The sequence below is a fragment of the Boleophthalmus pectinirostris genome, unplaced genomic scaffold (assembly GCF_026225935.1).
Source record: "Boleophthalmus pectinirostris isolate CB_2022bp ecotype Guang Dong unplaced genomic scaffold, ASM2622593v1 HiC_scaffold_22, whole genome shotgun sequence".
Classification (NCBI taxonomy): Eukaryota; Metazoa; Chordata; class Actinopteri; order Gobiiformes; family Gobiidae; genus Boleophthalmus; species Boleophthalmus pectinirostris.
Genome location: NW_026571190.1, coordinates 34,479,512 through 34,498,948, shown reverse-complemented (window position 1 = coordinate 34,498,948; position 19,437 = coordinate 34,479,512). Strand labels below are relative to the sequence as shown.

General features: G+C 39.2%; 1 protein-coding gene across 1 annotated transcript in view; it reads left to right on the top strand.

The window, feature by feature from the left end:
• tbc1d9 (TBC1 domain family, member 9 (with GRAM domain)) overlaps positions 1-19,437 on the top strand; it is a 69,952-nt gene that overhangs the window by 18,684 nt on the left and 31,831 nt on the right. Inside the window, 5 exon segments of the mRNA XM_055158575.1 lie at positions 3,599-3,827; positions 8,725-8,986; positions 13,466-13,673; positions 14,966-15,172; positions 16,588-16,749. Of these exon segments, the coding sequence (XP_055014550.1) occupies positions 3,599-3,827; positions 8,725-8,986; positions 13,466-13,673; positions 14,966-15,172; positions 16,588-16,749 (1,068 nt within the window).

Below are 19,437 nucleotides of genomic sequence, written 5' to 3'. Positions count from 1 at the left end.
TGAACAGTGTTTATTTTTATTTAAATGATAATCAGCTGACTAAAGTAACAAAAACAAAATACTCGGGCCATATTATTAGAAATGACTCCTGTGATGATGATGATGATGATGATGATGATGATGACATCCAGCGTCAGTGTTGCAAATTGTATTCACGAGCAGATATGCAAAAATTCCATAAGTGTACAAATAATATCAAAACGACTCTTTTTCGATCATACTCTACTCCACTGAATACAGCTCATGTATGGTGTAATTACAGCAAAACAAAGATAAATAAGATGAAGGTGGCATAAAATGATGCTCTCAGAATTTTGCTAAAGACTCCAAGGTGAGAAAGTGCCAATGCTTTGTTTATGACTGCAGATATTCCCACGTTCCAGGCTCTAATGAGGAACCTCATGTATAAATTTATGTGCAGGTTAAATTAATCAAGAAATGAGGAAAGTGACACTCAATGTTACTCTGACATCTGGAAATGTTGGAAAAGCCAGCTGTATGTATTTTAATTAGTGATGTTATGAGATAAAGGGGGTGTTTCCATGAAGCGTGTATCCAGGCTTGCTTCATTTGGGGGAGGAGTCAAAAATGATGACGTCCGAAGCCTCTGAACATTTTGCTGCGAGCTATTACAGCCATATAGACCCTCAGGCTCCATTCAGAATGTGGGTACCGTATTTTCGACACTTAAAAGCCTTTAATTTCATCAAAAAATGACTGCGCACCTTATAATCCAGAGCGCCTCATATATGAATTTATTCAGGTGTCTTAGTACGACTTTAGTAAACTACAAAGCCACACCAATTGCAGCATTACGGCTAAATAATCAGAATCGTAACCAAAAAAAACTGCATCCAACAAAACTGAGATAAATAAAAGAGGCAAAGACGGATATTTTACACAATTACACAAATAATTTGAATGCAATCTTAAATATTTTATAATTTTTTTGTTAGATTGTTTTTATTTGGTGTTTATATTTATACTTTTTTGCTTGATGTATTTAAAGTGTTCTTTGAACTATTTGACTCAAAATTGATTCCATACGAATGTACCGAATCTGTAATTTGTAAAGTAAAAATTACATTTTACTTACTATACCTACTATATTTCTCCAAACACAGATGTCCGGTGATAATACTAGTCACACGTGAATCTGCATCTCAGTGTTTGTGGTTGTAATTGCGCATCTTTTCTATCTCCTTTTCTTTCCGTGTTCTTTTCTCTTTCAGTCTCAGGAAATGTTAGTAAAATAGAGTTTACAGACTTTGTTTATCCCGTGTGAATGCGCTGCAAGTAACACAGAGGTGTAAATATAATAATTTGCAGATTACCAGATGTCCCCAGGTTGTATTTGTCCCGTGCGAATAGATCTTTACAAAATGTTTGTAGATCTTCTTACGTTTATGGCTAACAGGCTTTATAGCGTTCGAACAGCTGCATCTCCGACTGCAGCCTTTGCTAATAACAATAATTAAAATCTGTTTTGGATTAAATCTCCATTAGGCCTGTCACAGTAACAGAAATTTAACGATAAACAATGAAACTACTTTAAGCCACTGACACAAGAACAATAAAGCAGGATAATCACAGTGAACCATTTTTATAGACAGTATCATTTAAAGGCTTGAGTTACAACAATTAAAGATGCACTGTGTAACCTTTCTGCATGGAAATGTTATTGCTTTGTCTGGAATGTTTCACGGTATGGCATTAAATCTTTCTATCTTCATGGAGACCAAACCAGAACAAGTTACAGGTCAGATCTGTGGAGAGGCAACCCCGCTCACAGTCAAAATATGTGTTTTTCTATGTATTTTTTGAGCTCTAAAACCACATGTAATTGATTTAATGTAAGGTTGAGCTGTTTAATGTCATACTGTGGAACATTCGAGGCAGAGCAATGACATATTCATAGAAACAAACAGGTGACGGACCTTTAAATAGTGAAATGAAGCAGTAGTTAGCCATAGAAATAACTTGGGCTACGTTCAGACTGCAGGGCTTTATGCTCAATTCAGATTTTTTTGTGAAATTCGATTATTTTTTTGCGAGGTCGTTCACATTTCCAATTAAATGCGACTTGTATGCGATCTCCAGTGTGAACTTTAAATGCCCCAAAAGTGTTCCACATGCTCAGTGTTTATGGATGTTGACTAAACGCTGGGTCCAGTTCTTCGTAAAATGGACAGGTTACACATCCACGGCCGCTTCGTTTGTTTGGGTCTTTAGCCTCCTTGTATTTGACTCGCAGGCTCTTTGTTTTTTGTTGACATTGGAGCCAGGACTGTCTGTAGCCGCACTCGGACATTTCACTTCAGTTCAGAACTGAAGAAGCAGCTTGGATGAGCTGTGAAACGTCTTCAACCAAACTAACTTTTGTCCAGTCGACAAACTGAATTTTCTCCTCATGGATTCTACCTGAACGACTGATGGATTCTTCACATGTCAAAAGATCTGATATGTAATGGTTTTAGGAGCACATATCCAAGTGGCCTGGGTCTCATATGAAAAAATCTGATCTGTGTCATTCAGACTGTCATTAAAAGATCAGATACAGGTCACATAGGGGCGAAAAAATCAGATTTGGGTCACTTCAGGCTGCAGTCTGAACGTAGCCTTATTCAACCCTCTACAGCTTAAATCTTATGGTATTACAACTAAAATAACAATTATTGCAAAGAAAAAGTACACTGTTGATATAGTAATTATATGATCTATGTTATAATGTTGTTTCCTTATCACTAGGGCTGGGTATCATTAAAAAGTTGCCGATACGATACATACCTCCATACACAGGCCACGATACAATACATATACATATTAATACGATCTTTCAAATTGATTCGATATGGTTCAATAAAAAATAAAGGCTAAATCAAGGCTGATTGATAGTAAAAGTCTTTGTTAAATCACTTCTTGTTCAAAGTTCATATGAAACACAAACGTTTTAATCACCAAAACTGTGAAAATATCAAAAGTGTTGCATAAACAAGTTTCTTTTCACTGAACAAGCAACAAAACTGTAGCGCTGTAACAAAATAATTTACTAAAATATACCAAAAGATAGTCTTGGTGATATATCGATACTGTATCATCACATTAAACAATACGATATATCGATATTTTGATATTTTTGCACACCCCTACTCATCACAAACAAACCTGGAGTTGTGTTTTGTTTCATTCACACATGTTTAACACACACATCCTGCATTGTTAGGCTTCAGAGTTCTTCTCTCAAACAGAAAACACTCTGCTCCACCTTTATGATGTCATGTGGTAATACAGGAAAAGCTCCACTGTGTTTTTAAACTCCATACACCTTCACTAGAATCATTTGGATGATTTCAGTCCTGGAAATTGCCAATCTCTGCGAAACAAAAGGTTAAAGGTAGCTGAAAACTACAGCTTCATGACATCACAAGGTGGAGCAGAGCATTTTGAGGTTTGGAAATGCAGACAGACTAATGAGAAAGTGTTACTCAAACGTGTGAATGAAACAAAAACACAAAACATAACTCTGGGTATGTTTTTAAGGAGGTAACAACATTATAGCAGAGTGTAACATTACATTTCCAATTTTCTTCTCTGACAGGGCATCATCGCAGAGTACAACAAGAACCACGACGTCAAAGAAGACGACGACACGGATAAGTTTAAAGAGGCCAGCGCCAAGTTTCGGAAGCTGTTTGGGATGCCCGAGGAGGAGAAGCTGGTCAACTACTACTCGTGCAGCTACTGGAAAGGCAAAGTCCCCCGTCAGGGCTGGCTCTACCTCAGCATCAACCACCTCTGCTTCTACTCATACCTGCTCGGCAAAGAAGGTCAGAGTCTATCACAGAATTAGGGCCCATATTACACTACTTTATGATCTATGTTATAATGTTGTTTCCTCATTATAAACATACCTGGAGTTGTGTTTTGTTGCAGTCACACATGTTTAACTTCGAAACTGGTGATACAGGAAGTGCTCCACTGTGTTTTAAACTCTGTACACCATCACTAGGGTTACATTTACACTGAAACTAATCAACGTATCACTGTATCGGAAACAATTTGCGTCCAGACATGTCGTTTCTGTTGTTTATAATTGTTTTCTGCAATAGCGTCACATGACACAAACCCAGCAAATCAGGAAGGCAACTCCACTGGCTCCCTTTACAATACAGCATCCAATACAAGATCCTACTCACCACCTACAAGTCCCTCCAGGACTGAACCAGGACTGAACCAGGACTAAACCAGGACTAAAACAGGACTAAACCAGGACTAAAACAGGTCTAAAACAGGACTAAACAGGACTAAAACAGGTCTAAAACAGGACTAAAACAGGACTAAAACAGGTCTAAAACAGGACTAAAACAGAACAAAACAGGACTAAACAGGACTAAACAGGACCAAAACAGGACTAAACCAGGACTAAAACAGGTCTAAAACAGGACTAAAACAGGACTAAAACAGGACTAAACAGGACTAAAACAGGACTAAACAGGACTAAAACAGGACTAAAACAGGACTAAAACAGGTCTAAAACAGGACTAAAACAGGTCTAAAACAGGACTAAAACAGGACTAAAAAAACTAAACAGGACTAAAACAGGTCTAAAACAGGACTAAAACCAGGACTAAAAACAGACTAAAACAGGACTAAAACAGGACTAAAACAGGACTAAAACAGGACTAAAACAGGACTAAACCAGGACTAAAACAGGACTAAAACAGGACTAAAACAGGACTAAAACTGGTCTAAAACAGGACTAAAAAAGGTCTAAAACAGGACTAAAACAGGACTAACAACTGGTCTAAAACAGGACTAAACCAGGACTAAAACAGGTCTAAAACAGGACTAAAACAGGACTAAAACAGATCTAAAACAGGACTAAAACAGGACTAAACTGGTCTCAGTCCTGGTCTCAGTCCTGGTCTCAGTCCTGGTCTCAGTCCTGGTCTCAGTCCTGGTCTCAGTCCTGGTCTCAGTCCTGGTCTGGTCCTGGTGTCAGTCCTGGTCTGGCCCAGGTCTGGTCCCGGTCTCAGTCCCAGTCTGGTCCCGGTCTCAGTCCTGATCACCCAACAGGGTATGTGGGCGCATCTCCACGCCCGTCCCAGCACTCAGTCCTGGTTCAGTCCTGGTTCAGTCCTGGTTCAGTCCTGGTTTAGACCTGGTTTAGTCCGTATGCGGGGCAGAAGTCCTGCATCGCAGTTTAAGACTTAAGACTAAAATCACGGAAACAGGAAACGGTCGTTATCCATTTTTTCCATTATTCATTTAAACACAAAATCAAAAACTGAAAAAGCTAATCGTTATCAGTTTTTTCATTTTGGGTTTGGAGACAAATAATGAAGAAATTGTTTTCTCGTTTTCTTATTTTTGATTTTATTTTGAAAAACAAATGAATGAATGATACACGGATGCAGGAGCTTAAGCATGAGGGTTTGAGGGTTTGTGGTCTAGTTTAGGAGTTTAATTTTCAACAAAAAGGTGAGAGCTGTTTGTGGTCAAATTATGTTAAAAAATGCTTAGATTAAAGTCTAACAAAGCAGACAGAGCAGTGCCTACAGATATCATCACATCCCCAGGGAAAGTTGATGATATCTGCTGAAAAAAAGTATAGATTTTGTGGATTATCAGGTATTTCTTTTTAAAGTCCTTCAGAAATGTGCCTTGTTTGAGATTGAAAATTGACACAAATGTGAATAAACTGTAAAATTAATCCCAAAACTGCAGAATTATCCCTTTAATACATGTTTATATAGATTTTTCTTAAAGGCGTTACTCTTGATAATCTAATCTAACATCTCACCAGACTTTGATTCCCAGATGGCGTGGTGTGGGAGTGTCCGTATTTTTATCTCTGTTTATTTTGGTTTTTGCCACGAGCTCTTTCCTAATAACGTTTTGTTATTCTCCCTTAAAGAAAAAAAAACAGAAATATTCTCTGTTCTCAAGAAAAATGTCTAAATAAAGAGTGCAGACTTCCCCATGCTGAAATATAACCTATGGTCTTCCCTTATGTAACGATTCAGATGATCAATGATTCATGTTTTATTGTTTTATTTTGAAAGTTATGGGTCATTATATTGACTTGTGTCTGCTGGCCTGAGACCTCTGCCTTATCACATCAAGTCATAATGTAGAAAATAGTAAACATAAAGAAAAAAAAAACATTGAATGAGATGGTGTGTACAAAGTTTTGACTGTGTATATTGAACAAAAAGTTGATATTTGTGTCTAAAAATGTCCTATATACTGTAAGTCTGATGTTTTGTACTGCAGGGCTTAATGCTCAGTTCTGATTTTTTTGTGAAATCAGATTTTTTTTTGCAAGGTGGTTCACATTTCCAATTAAATGCGACTTGTATGTGATCTCCAGTGTGAACTTTAAACGCCCCAAAAGCGTCTTTGGAGCAGTTATATCGGCTCAACGCTGGGCTTGTCCCCCAAAATACGAGACAGTTCTTTGTAAAATGGACAGGTTACACGTTGTTTGAGCCTTTAGCCTCTTTGTATTTGGCTCACAGCCTCTTTATTTTTGTTAACATTGGAGCCAGGACCGCCTGTAGCCACGCTTGGACATTTCTTTGGCAATCATTTCAAAAACCACCCAGTTCCTTCCAAGACTCCTCCAGTTTGGCCTGAATACAGTGATACTCTCAAATATTAATTCACTCGCTAACCTCATTGACTCGACTCTGAGCCTTCAAAGCCTGAAAATTTTCTTGCATTGTCATCCGCCATCATCCGCCATGGTTGTGGCTTTCTTCTAGTTTCCGCCTACTTCAGCGCTGAATAGTGACATTTGTCGCTTGTTGATGACGTGTAGGTGGGATGAATGTGACCTGACCGTTCAGACTGAAGTCTCATAAGCTCGGATATGTATTTAAGGAGCACATATCCAAGTGGCCTGGGTCGCATTTGAAAAGATGGGATCTGTGTTGTTCAGACTGTCATTAAAAGATCAGATACAGGTCACACAGGGGCAAAACAAATAGGATTTGGGTCACTTCAGGCTGCAGTTTGCACGTACTATGTAGGGCCTGTTCACACGAGAACGCTTGCGGACAAAAATGACAAAATATTTTATCTGAAGTGCCTTTCGTTTAGACCAGGCATGTCCAAACTATGTTCCGTGGGCCAAATGCAGCCCTCAGACAAATTTTTCTTGGCCCCCAGCCTTCCAGGTGAATTGACCCAAATTAACTTGCATCAATTAAAACTTTTAAAACTGTAAGTTTTTGAAAATCTACCTTGATAATATTTATATTATCAATTATATTTAATATCTAGTGTATGGTTTTAAGGATCTTAGCATAAATAAAGACTTATGGCTCATTCTAACGTGTTAAATTTCAGTTATTCACTGTATTGAGCATCAGTCTATGGCCTGTGTTTAGATATGTGGCCCTTGATGAAAAAAGTTTGGACACCCCTGGTTTAGACGGTGTCTGCGTTTTCAGGGCTTAAAAATGCACAAATCTGAAACCACCCTCCAGAGTTGACAAGTTAATATGCTCCACTGTAGTGTTTCCGTCTTCACTGCCCAACACGCAAAACTCTGGTCAGATCTGCTCACGTCGCGTACGTGTTTACGTTGCATACATCACCACTTAGCATCACCTCATAGCCACTTGCATGCATCCCCAAGTGAATTCCACACACTCTTGCAACACCATATGCAAGCAGATTTCCTCCCGAAAACTCTAAACCCGGAATAAGAAAAGATGTGATGCCACTTTTGCATCTTCTGTTCAGACTAGGGATGGGCATGATTAATCGATTAATCGATAATTGATCATTAAGAAGTTCATCGATTACGTTAATTTTAATCGACAAACCGAATGTAGGTTGCTGTGTGTAGCGTGACCAAACAGGGGTCTGTACATGTGTCTCTCTGCACTCAGAAGGAGCGAGCAAACACAAACAGTCGGTCAGTCTGCAACGTACCGAAGCACAAATGCGTATTTAACGATGATTTGTACAAGAAATTCCACGCTTTCCGTTCCGTTCGGGACAAGCGGGAGGCCATGTGCACAGTGTTTCAGTGTTCAGTGGGATAAAGCTTTGCCAGGTGAGAGTCGCGCAATGTCGATGACGAGTCCCCACCTCCCTCCCCCCGTACGGTGTCCTGGTTTTGACAAACGCAAATATGTTCACACTAACCTGTATTCACCTGAGTCATGTCTTTTAATCTGACAGAAATTGACCGCATCAGCGCACAAGAGCTGTAGTTTTATCTTCGTTTAGTTTATGCAAATTAGCGATGCGGTTTCAAGTTTTGTTTCTGTGAGAGTTGCGCAAAACTGAATTAAACGCATTATAATGTCAAACGGGCTGATGTGGCTCTAGAGTCGTTACGGTTTATATGTCGTAAAGTTGAATTTATTTATGCACATTAGTAGTGCAGATAGTAATAATAATGATGATCATTTTAATATAAAAACGTTAATGATTAATCGATAATCGATCGTTAATTCTTCCGACGATCGATTAAGAAAATTTCATCGAATGCCCATCCCTAGTTCAGACTGTCATCATATAAACGTATCCTCAGATCCACAAGGGAAATTACTTGGACACAGTAGCTCACACATCACATTATACAATAACAAAGAGTAAAAAAATATAAAAATGGTAATAAAAATGCCTTAATAAGTGGAGACTGGTGTCAAATAAAGCGTAATAAGTGTGCATTATCATACGTACAGACTGTCTCTTCTTTCTCAGCCAAACTGGTGGTGCGTTGGGCGGACATCACACAGTTGGAGAAGAGCGCCACCCTGCTGCTGCCGGACGTGATCCGAGTGAGCACCCGCTGCAGTGAGCACCTCTTCTCTGTGTTCATCAACATCAATGAGACGTTTAAGCTGGCGGAGCAGCTGGCTAACATCGCCATGAGGCAGCTGCTGGACAACAAAGGCTTCGAAGAGGACCGCTCCCTGCCCAAACTCAAGAAGAAGTCTCCCAAGAAAGTGTCAGCCCTGAAGAGGTAGGAACAAAGCAAAGTTTTAAAGACAGGGGTTGCTTTTTTTTTTTTTTTTTTTTTGCTTTCTATTATGTAAGAACTTTTTTCCTTGATTAAAAACATGCCTGAAGAGGATTTAGATGTCTCTCCCTGGCTCTATTTGAACCTTTTTTATGATTAGTTGTTACTCTCACCAAAATAAAGATGCCGAACTTTTGCGCCATATATGGACTGAACCAGGACTGAACCAGGACTAAACCAGGACTAAACTAGAATTGAACCAGGTCTAAACCAGGACTAAACCAGGACTGAACCGAGGACTGAACCAGGACTAAACCGAGGACTCAAACAGGACTAAACCAGGACTCAACCGAGGACTGAACCAGGACTGAACCGAGGACTGAACCAGGACTAAACCAGGACTGAACCGAGGACTGAACCAGGACTAAACCGGGACTGAACCGAGGACTGAACCAGGACTGAACCGAGGACTGAAACAGGACTGAAGCGAGGACTGAACCAGGACTAAACCGGGACTGAACCAAGGACTGAACCAGGACTAAACCGGGACTGAACCGAGGACTGAACCAGGACTAAACCAAGACTGAACCGAGGACTGAACCAGGACTAAACCGGGACTGAACCGAGGACTGAACCAGGACTGAACCAAGGACTGAATCAGGACTGAACCGAGGACTGAACCAGGACTGAACTGAGGACTGAAACAGGACTAAACCAGGACTGAACCGAGGACTGAAACAGGACTAAACCAGGACTGAACCAGGACTGAACCGAGGACTGAACCGAGGACTGAACCAGGACTGAACCAGGACTGAACCGAGGACTGAAACAGGACTAAACCAGGACTGAACCAGGACTGAACCGAGGACTGAACCAGGACTAAACCGGGACTGAACCGAGGACTGAACCAGGACTAAACCGGGACTAAACCGGGACTGAACCGAGGACTGAACCAGGACTGAACCGAGGACTGAACCAGGACTGAACCGAGGACTGAACCAGGACTAAACCGGGACTAAACCGGGACTGAACCGAGGACTGAACCAGGACTAAACCAGGACTGAACCAGGACTGAACCAGGACTTAATCAGGTCTAAACCAGGCCTACGTCTAAATGAATGATACACGGATTGTACACAATGGTTTAATAATTAATGTTGTGCTTTGGCTCAGGTCCATAATGTTGACTTATAAAAATGAAAGAGTTAGTAGTTAAATAGTTAAATTAGAGTTAGATTTCATTTTTTTTCACTATCCCTTTAACATCCTCCTCAACACTGACCTTGTGTTTGAGGACAACTGTTATGCAAACGTGTTTTTGTGCCTGATCTTGTGGAGCCTGTGAGGGAGGCCTGATCCCTGCTCTGGGCTAATAAATCCACACAAGTATTTCATTGTGTGCAGATTAATATTCGAGTGTAATCTCACTTGTTCTGTGTTCACAATCTGGATTTAAATGTATTCAAATGATTTGCAAATACGGTTACATAATAATGTTTTTACTTACTGCATGGAATAGAGATAGGCTGATATATTAGACCGATATTTGGACTTTTTATCTGTGTTTACTTTGGTTTTTGCCATGAGCTCTTTCCTAATAATGTTTTATTATATCCCTTCAAAGAACAAAAGACAGAAATAGTCTCTGTTCTCAAGAAAAATGCCTAAATAAATAAAGAGTGCAGAGTTTCCCATGTTGAAATATAACCTACGGTCTTTCCTTATGTAATGATTCAGATGATCAATGATTCATTTTTATCATCATATTTTGAAATTTATGGGTCATTATATTGACTTGTGTCTGGAGGCCACATGAGCCTGACCTGAGACCTCATACATACAGATCCTGGTCAAAAGTTTGGACACGTTTTCTTCTTTATTTACATGGTTATTTTCATTGTAGATTCTCACTGAAGGAATCAAAATTATGAAAGGACACATATGGAGTGTGGCAAACAAAAAATAAGGTTGAAATAACTTTTTAGATATATATATATATAAAAAATCCACTCTTTGCTTTGAACCTGGTTTACACTTTTGGCATTTCTTGACCCTGACATAGAACAGCTGTGAAGTGAAAACCATTTCAGGAGACTACATCCTGAAGTTCACTGAGAGAAGTTCAAAGGTTTGCAGCGCTGTCAACAAATCAAAGGGTGGATACTTTGAGGATTTGGAAATAAATTGAAATTATATAATGTCAGAAAATAACAGAGATATTAACACAAAGAAACTCAGAAGGCAGAATTCAGGGTTTTTACTCGCACCCAGGGACAGAGGCGCTGCTACAGCTCTTAACCCTCTCCAGGCAGGCGTTGCAGATTTGCAACAGCTAAATTCCAATTACCTACTTACTCCACATCCATATTTTATGAGCTTTTTTTTAATCAGGAGCCTTTTCTCCCATCCATGCTGATAAACGTGGACGATGCGGCCTGCCAGAAGTGCAAAATACTTTTTTTGTTTACAAAGGATAAAAAAGTCAGGATTGTATATTACTACCCCATATTATAATTTTCCCCAAATATCAGATTTTTCCTGATACTAAAAATTAATTTGAGCCTGAGAGGGTTAACTGCCGAAGAACCACCGTCAAGAATGAATGGGCGGTTATATTTTTCTATCACAGTAAAAAACACAGAGAATAAAGGTGTGTGTGTGTGTGTGTGTGTGTGTGTGTGTGTGTGTGTGTGTGTGTGTGTGTGTGTGTGTGTGTGTGTGTGTGTGTGTGTGTGTGTGTGTGTGTGTGTGTGTGTGTGTGTGTGTGTGTGTGTGTGTGTGTGTGCCAGCTGCTGAGGTGTAGGGAGGGATGTGCGTAGGGAGGACTGTCCTTGCGGAAGATAACAGTTAATGAGAAGTTGGTTTTCCCGTGAGAAATACACTTTGAGAAATACCCTTTGATAAAATAAGACAAAGAATCATCTATACAGCATCTGAAAAACTCTTTAACATATAATTAACTTGTTTTCTTTGTTACATAATTCCTGTCTTCCATATGTTTATAAAATGCAAAAAAAAACAATGAATGAAATGGTGAGAGAAGACAGCAAATATTTTCGTTTCGACCACCCTCCAGAGAGGAAAAGTTTTATACGCTCTGCCTTAGCGTTTCTGTTTACACTCCCCAGGATGCAAAACTCTGGTCAGATCTGCTCACGTCATGTACACGTTTACATCACATACATCACCATCTAGCACACGGTGTCAAACATAAGGCCTGGCCCTCCAAGACCTTTAATCTGGTCCTACTAAAATATTTAATTATATTTTCTATTAAAATATTGGTAATTTTCTGCGTCGTTTAGCATAGCAGCGTCTCCAGCGTCTCTGTACGTGGCCCCTCCCACCAGAGCAGCACAAATGAAGACTTGTCTCTTTCCAAACGCTCTTAAAGGACGATCGTTTTGACTGTTGACCATGACACCCTCATCAACAAAATGTCAAAAATGAGAAAAGTGGAGCCGAGTGCAGGATTTTCCAAGAAAAAAATGACTATTTGCATACAAGTTAATGTTAAATTTTTATTTCCATGTTTATTTTCATTGTAGATTGTAGATAGAAGGAATCAAAATTATGAATGGACACATATGGAGTGTAGCAAACAAAAAATAAGGTTGAAATAACTTTTTAGATATAAAAAAAAAAAATCCACTCTTTGCTTTGAACCCTGGTTTACACTTTTGGCATTTCTTGACCCTAACATAGAACAGCTGTGAAGTGAAAACCATTTCAGGAGACTTCACCCTGAAGTTCATTGAGACAAGTTCAAAAGTTTGATGTGATAGTGGTGATTGTTGCTGTACTTTTCCTTGTCTTGTAGATGATTTTACATCAATTTGCCGAGGGACTGAAGATGGAAATTAGCCACGCTGACTATAATCTTTACAAATTTACTTTTTAAATGTTCATTAATATGTGCTGTCCCTTTACAAATAAATAAATAACACATAAAGTTTGCAGCACTGTTAACAAAACAAAGGGTGGATACTTTGAGGATTTGAAAATAAATTAAAATGATATAATTATAGTAAATATATATTTAGTAGAGTTAAATGGTTTCTTTATTGCATAATTACCTATATATTTTGATTTGATGTCTTCTGTATGTTTATAAAATGTAGAAAGAACAATGAATGAAACGGTGTGAGAAGACAACAAATATTTTCTTTTTATCATATCAGCTATTGGCCTTAAATTTATAAATTGTGTCATTCAGTTTACAATTTTGGCTTCTCAATTGTTGTATTTATTTAATTTGATGGATTTGTGGTTTTTGTAGCATTGCTTTTTGTATTACTGCTTCTTAAGACGAGTTACTCAACAAAGTTGCGGTAACCTTTTCATTCAAAGGAAATGTAAAAACATGAGGAAAAATGTGTCACGAGATCATTTCCTCATTTCTTGTGGCACAAGATCTAGTCTGTATCGGTCGATCTCTAGCCTAAAAATAAATAAATGATTGTCATGTTGATGTTGTTTTAGGGACCTGGATGCCAGAGCCAAGAGTGAGAGGTACCGGGCCCTTTTCCGTTTGCCCAAAGATGAGAAGCTGGACGGGCACACAGACTGCACCCTGTGGACCCCGTTCAACAAGATGCACATCCTGGGACAGATGTTTGTGTCCACCAACTACATCTGCTTCATGAGCAAAGAGGAGAGTCTGTGCAGCCTCATCATCCCACTCAGAGAGGTACGACTTTTCTACTACAGCAGCAGCGTATCCAGACCTTTTTCACTGGGTTGGCCCAAGGGCAGTACCAATAAATAATTTTAAAGGGTCTATATTACACTGTTTTTAGTCTAATCTGTACTATAATGTTGTTTCTTCATCACAAACATACCTGGAGTTGTGTTTTATTTAGTTCACATACATTAACCTTTCCAGAGTGTCATACATCCTTTTTTTCAGTACAATCTGTTATTTCACAATCTGCACACTGTAGTTGTGTCAAAAAGCTGTAATAAAAGCTATAGGATCATAAATACAAATGAAAGAAAAAAAAACTGAAAATAAAATTACTCTTAAAACACTCTTTCATACAAAACACACAGCAAACATTTATAAACAACCTTTTGGACATAAAAGATGTTTAATTTAGGGCTTTAGCTACAAAAATGCTATTTATTAAAAAGTGTAATCACCACAGCGTGCAGAAAATCGGAAAGCCACAAGTCTCAGCTTTTGAAAGAAAAAAAAGTATGTTTCTGTCTTTAATGGCTGGAAAGTTATAGCCAGGCTAGCGCCACCTATTCCCTACGCTCCATTTCATTTCTCTCCCACTACTAGGTTAGACATCGGGATACACTAGAGGGTTCACAAAAACAAAAAAGAAGTGCGAGTCCGGGCACCAGCCAATCAGCGAAGAGCCATACATTCTGTGTTGGTAACGATTCCCGAGATCGAGGATTTAAAGCCGGAACAAAGAGAATGTTTGGTGAATTTCATCAGGGGAAAGACGTTATTGTCCTTCTTCCTACGAGATTTGGGAAAAGCTTAAAATACCAGTTTGCCCTGTTAGTGGTGCATTACATACATCATGAATCAGGCTAGGATGTAGTCAAGACGGGGGTCACTTGTCGTCAAGGTGAACGCCCTAGCTATAAAGCTCTGCGGGAAACACTGCCACCTCAATTGTGGACGAGTTCCGGCATGAATATTAAAGAGCTGAACGTCCCGTACAGAAACAGTTCAGCACGAATACATGTACCGTTACACCCCTATTATTTACCCCCCATTATACTGCCTCAGCCCCTTGGAGTGGGGTGACCAGTCAGATTTGAGGGGTGACCTGTTCTCTCTGGTTGCTCCCTAGAAATGCCCCTGTTTTATGGGACCCCTTTATTTTCTCAGTATTTTCAGTGTAGGAGTCTTCTGCTTTACTTATTAACAGACTAAATGACTGAAGGACTACAGCTCTACTGAAGTTCATCACTTCTCTGGGACTCTGTTGACAATAAACACATGATAATATCTCGTGACAGGTGACCATTGTGGAGAAGGCCGACAGCTCCAATGTTCTGCCCAGTCCGCTCTCCATCAGCACCAAGAACCGTATGACGTTTCTCTTCGCCAACCTGAAGGACAGAGACTTCCTGGTCCAGAGGATCTCGGACTTCCTGCAGCAGACCACCTCCAAGATCTACCTGGAGAAGGAGCTGACCAGCAGCCTCAACAGCTCAGACGACGAGGTACCACCAGGGCCCGTGTCCGTAAATACTGTTGATACTTTGCAGCTGATGTCGTCGATATTCTCTGGGGGTGTGGTGCTAACTGTAGGCACTGCTCTGTCTGAGGCTTTGTTAGACTTTAATCAAAGAGTTTCACAGTCTGACCAGAAAGAACTGACTTAGTTGACAAGTCCCTCTCATTTTTGTTGAAAAGCAAACTCCTAAACAGAACCATGAATGTTTGTATTGATCACAAGCTCCTGAAAATGTGTTTTTTTTTATTCATTTTGTATTTTTCTGGAGTTTTCAGAGTACTTTAAAACATTTTTTTTTCAGTGATTGCTAATGTGTAACTATGATAACTACTGAACATTCCGCTATAGAGATACATGTTGAACACCCCCAGCGCAACGTCACTGCAAAGCATCAGTTGCCACGTTTACATGAGAGCTTTAATTGCGAATAAAAATAATTTAATTCTGAATAATAATTAATTCTGCTTTAAAAAGACCATGTAAACACTTAATTCCTAATGAAAATGATTATTTAAGTTTAATTCCGAATTAAGTGGGTGTTTTTTTGTTTTTGTTTTTTTTCTAATTTAAAGCCGATTTAATTTATTCCATGATCGTGTAAATGTTTATTCTTCTTAAAAATAATTTTGGTCGTTCAGTGCATGCTTGTTGGGTTGCCCTTTGGCTCCACCAGTCCTGGCTTCGGACTTTGATCCACTGCTCTTTGGATTTGCGAGCGGGATGCGGGAGTGGGCTGAGGTAGAGCAGCCTTTGACTCAGTTTGTCTTCTTCCTCTCTTCTTGGACACTCTTCCCTTCTCCTCCTCTGCCGACAGACGTAAAGTGCGATGAGAGAATTCTCCAGTTGCTGCTTCGTTATCATCGAATCGACTGCGGAAAAAGTTTGGATCGTGTTTGTGTCCGTGGCGTAACGACAAACTGAGATGACAAAAAATCCGGTAGCAGCTGAAGCGTGCGTTTTCTTCCGCTCGACGTAAAAACATTCGTATCTCTGTCCAATCAGAACCCTTCCCAACTTCTCAGACGTTGAACGAAATTAAATAAAAGCAATTTAACGTGTTTTCCATGTAAACTCGAAGGAGAATATTCTAATTCCGAACTATTTCATTCAGAGCAATTAATTCGGAATTAAAAAACATCATGTAAACGTGGCCAATGTCAAATTATCGTTCAATACCTGATAGACGGAATGAATATTTTGGAGGTCAGAGTAGCTTTTTTTTTTTTTTTTTCTGTACTATGATCAGATTTGAATATTTTGAAGCGTGATATATTCTGATAAAAGATCATATCAGTATTATCATTTAGCGTCTAGAGTTTCTTCATCAACACTTGAAAATGTGTTACTATGATGAGGATTGAGCCTCATTTGGACTGTTGTGTTTTCCTCTGTCCTCTGCAGGTCTACTCTCACAGCTCTAACCTGTCCAGCAGCCCTCAGACCAGCCTGGGCTCAGACTGCGAGAGGAGCTTTAACCTGAACGACAGCAGCGTGCCCACCGCCTCACAGGCCCTCATGACCATGTACCGCCGACGCTCGCCCGAGGAGTTCAACCCCAAACTGGTCAGTGACATGAAGGACACCAGAGCATAAGACCAGCAGATGTAGTGTTTTTTAGTACACAGTGTGGACTAAAAGGCATTCAGGTCCAGATTTTGAGCCAGTTTCATGTTAGACATAGGAATTTATTCTGGAATTTATTTAGGGACAAAACAGCTCAATTTTAAGACCAAAGTGACGAGGCTCAGTCCAGCAGGTAAAGGGCCACATGAGAAACAGAAAATACTGTGGAGTCCAAAATACTGAACTCAGTTCATAATATTAACTGTATTTTGTTATAAAAAGCAGTAAACCACTAAATCTGTTTAGTCTTAGTTTACACCTGGTTTAGGACCTTGGTTTAGAACTGGTTTACTTCTGGTTTAGTTTTGGTTTAGACCCTGTTTAGACCTGGTTTAATTTTGGTTTAGTCCTGGTTTAGACCTGGTTTAGTTCTGGTTTAGACCTGGTTTAGTTCTGGTTTAGACCTGGTTTAGTTCTTGTTAGTCCAGGTTTAGACCTGGTTTAGACCTGGTTTAGTTCTGGTTAGTCCAGGTTTAGACCTGGTTTAGACCTGGTTTAGACCTGGTTTAGTTCTGGTTTAGACCTGGCTTAGTTCATGTTTAGTCCTGGTTTAGACCCAGTTTAGATCTGGTTTAGTTATGGTTTAGACTTCATTTAGACCTGGTTTAGACCTAGTTTAGACCTGGTTTGGTCCACGTTTAGACCTGGTTTAGTTCTGGTTTAGTTCTTTCAAAAAATATAATAAAAAAAACACCTCTTAAATAAATTAATAACAAAAGTAATGCAGCTTTAGTCCACGCCTGAGGTAAAATGATAAAATATGTTTATTTTTGTAATTCCAAATGATCTTAAATGGGCCGGTCAGAGTCAAAAAAGGGCCCCGGGTATGTGGCCCCAGACCTGGACTATCCCCAGATCTGAGCTAACAGGTTTTACTATGTCCATTCATATCAAGTCTATTGCTGTGAATATAGTTTTTGTTTTTCTTAAGTATTCAATAGAAAAGTAAATGATACGAATTGAAAAAAGCACTAGCACTAAAAAGTCACATTTGTTTTTCCAATCAGTATCATCAGTATAATTCATAACATGCAAATAATTTCTCTGATGGTCTTCTTTAAACGACCAGCTCGTCTTTCATTAACATTTCCAGACCGTTATTCTCTGATTTGCATTTCACACAGCGCTGTGGTGAAATGCAAATAAAGTCATGCTGATAAGTGTCTCTAGTTTCACATTGTTGAAACAAAGCCAACAAAGCTGTCCTCATTTAACGTCTTTGCAATGCACCCAGTCATCACTAGTAATAAAAGCATCAAATATTAAACATGTTTTGTACAGTAATGTCTTTTGTTCTGAAGTGAATTAGGAAACAGCCTGAAGAGGTGAACAATGTTATGCCATTATAACGATATACGTGAGCATTTAGGCCTATTTATTTTTATTTTGCATTAAACAAAACATGAACCTACCTGAAGTTACTTAAAGCCGCCAGACATTACAGGAGAATTTATCCGATTTTGGCTCAGATTTGCTTCTTCCCGAGTTCAAGGAGGCGTGACCTGACTTTGTGTCTTCGTGTGCGATTTTGAAGCCACTGCTAAACATCAACAATGCTACGATAACAGACAATAAAACAGAGTGTCAGGAATGGACGGAGTGACGGACACAAAGGAAATAGCAAAAATAATGAGAAGACTTAATTACTCACCTCTCCTAAAGTTGTACATTTACAGTGCAGCATCTCATCCATTTTATCCATAGAATTTTTTCTCCACTAAACAGCGCTATTAATCCAGTTTGAGGTGTTCTTTAAAAGTAAAAAGGTGGGAGTAGTTCCTTACGTGTGTTTGTTTACAGCCACACAGCGCACAGATAGGGGTAAAGCTGCAGATTAGTTATACTGACTCTACTTCCTGTGTGCTCTATCTCCAATCTTTTATGCTTTAATCTGAAGTACTGCACCACATTTCACAAATTCACAAACCTGACCCTGGCTCCAGTTGACTTACATTAGAATCTTGTCGCCCCTCTCTCTGTAACTGCTGCAGGGAGCCTCGTCATTTTGGTCTTAAAATGTTTGGATTAACCCGCTCTACATGATCCTGAATTTTTTTTTTTTTTTTTGTCAAAAAAATCCTATTCATCATAACACAGAGCCTGGCTTCAGATTCGTTCTTGTAAGCGTTAGTATCGTGAGCCTCATTTGAACGGCGCTGAACGCTACGGGTAACGTCACACTCGCTTAGTCTACTTCTTTTATATACTTTGCTCTCCAAAGAAGAAGAAGAAGAACCTTAGATGAGCTGCAAAACGTATTTGATCAAAAAACTTTGGTCCAGTTGATAAAATTTAATTTCTCCTTTGCCTTTGTTGTCCAAATGTATTTTCTTAAACAGTGATATACGTAGGATATACGTAGGATATCAAAATCACTACATTATGAAAAAAAAAATTGCACTACTCCAGGGGTGTCCAAACGTTTTTTTTATCAAGGGCCACATATCTAAACACAGACGACACAGAGGACTGGTCGAGGGCTCAATACAGTGAATAATTGAAATATGTGCATGTTTAACACATAAGAATGATCCAACTTTATTCATGCTAAGATCCTTAAAACCACACACTAAATATTAAATATTAGCTTTATTAAGGTAGATTTTCAAAAAACTTGCAGCAAAATGT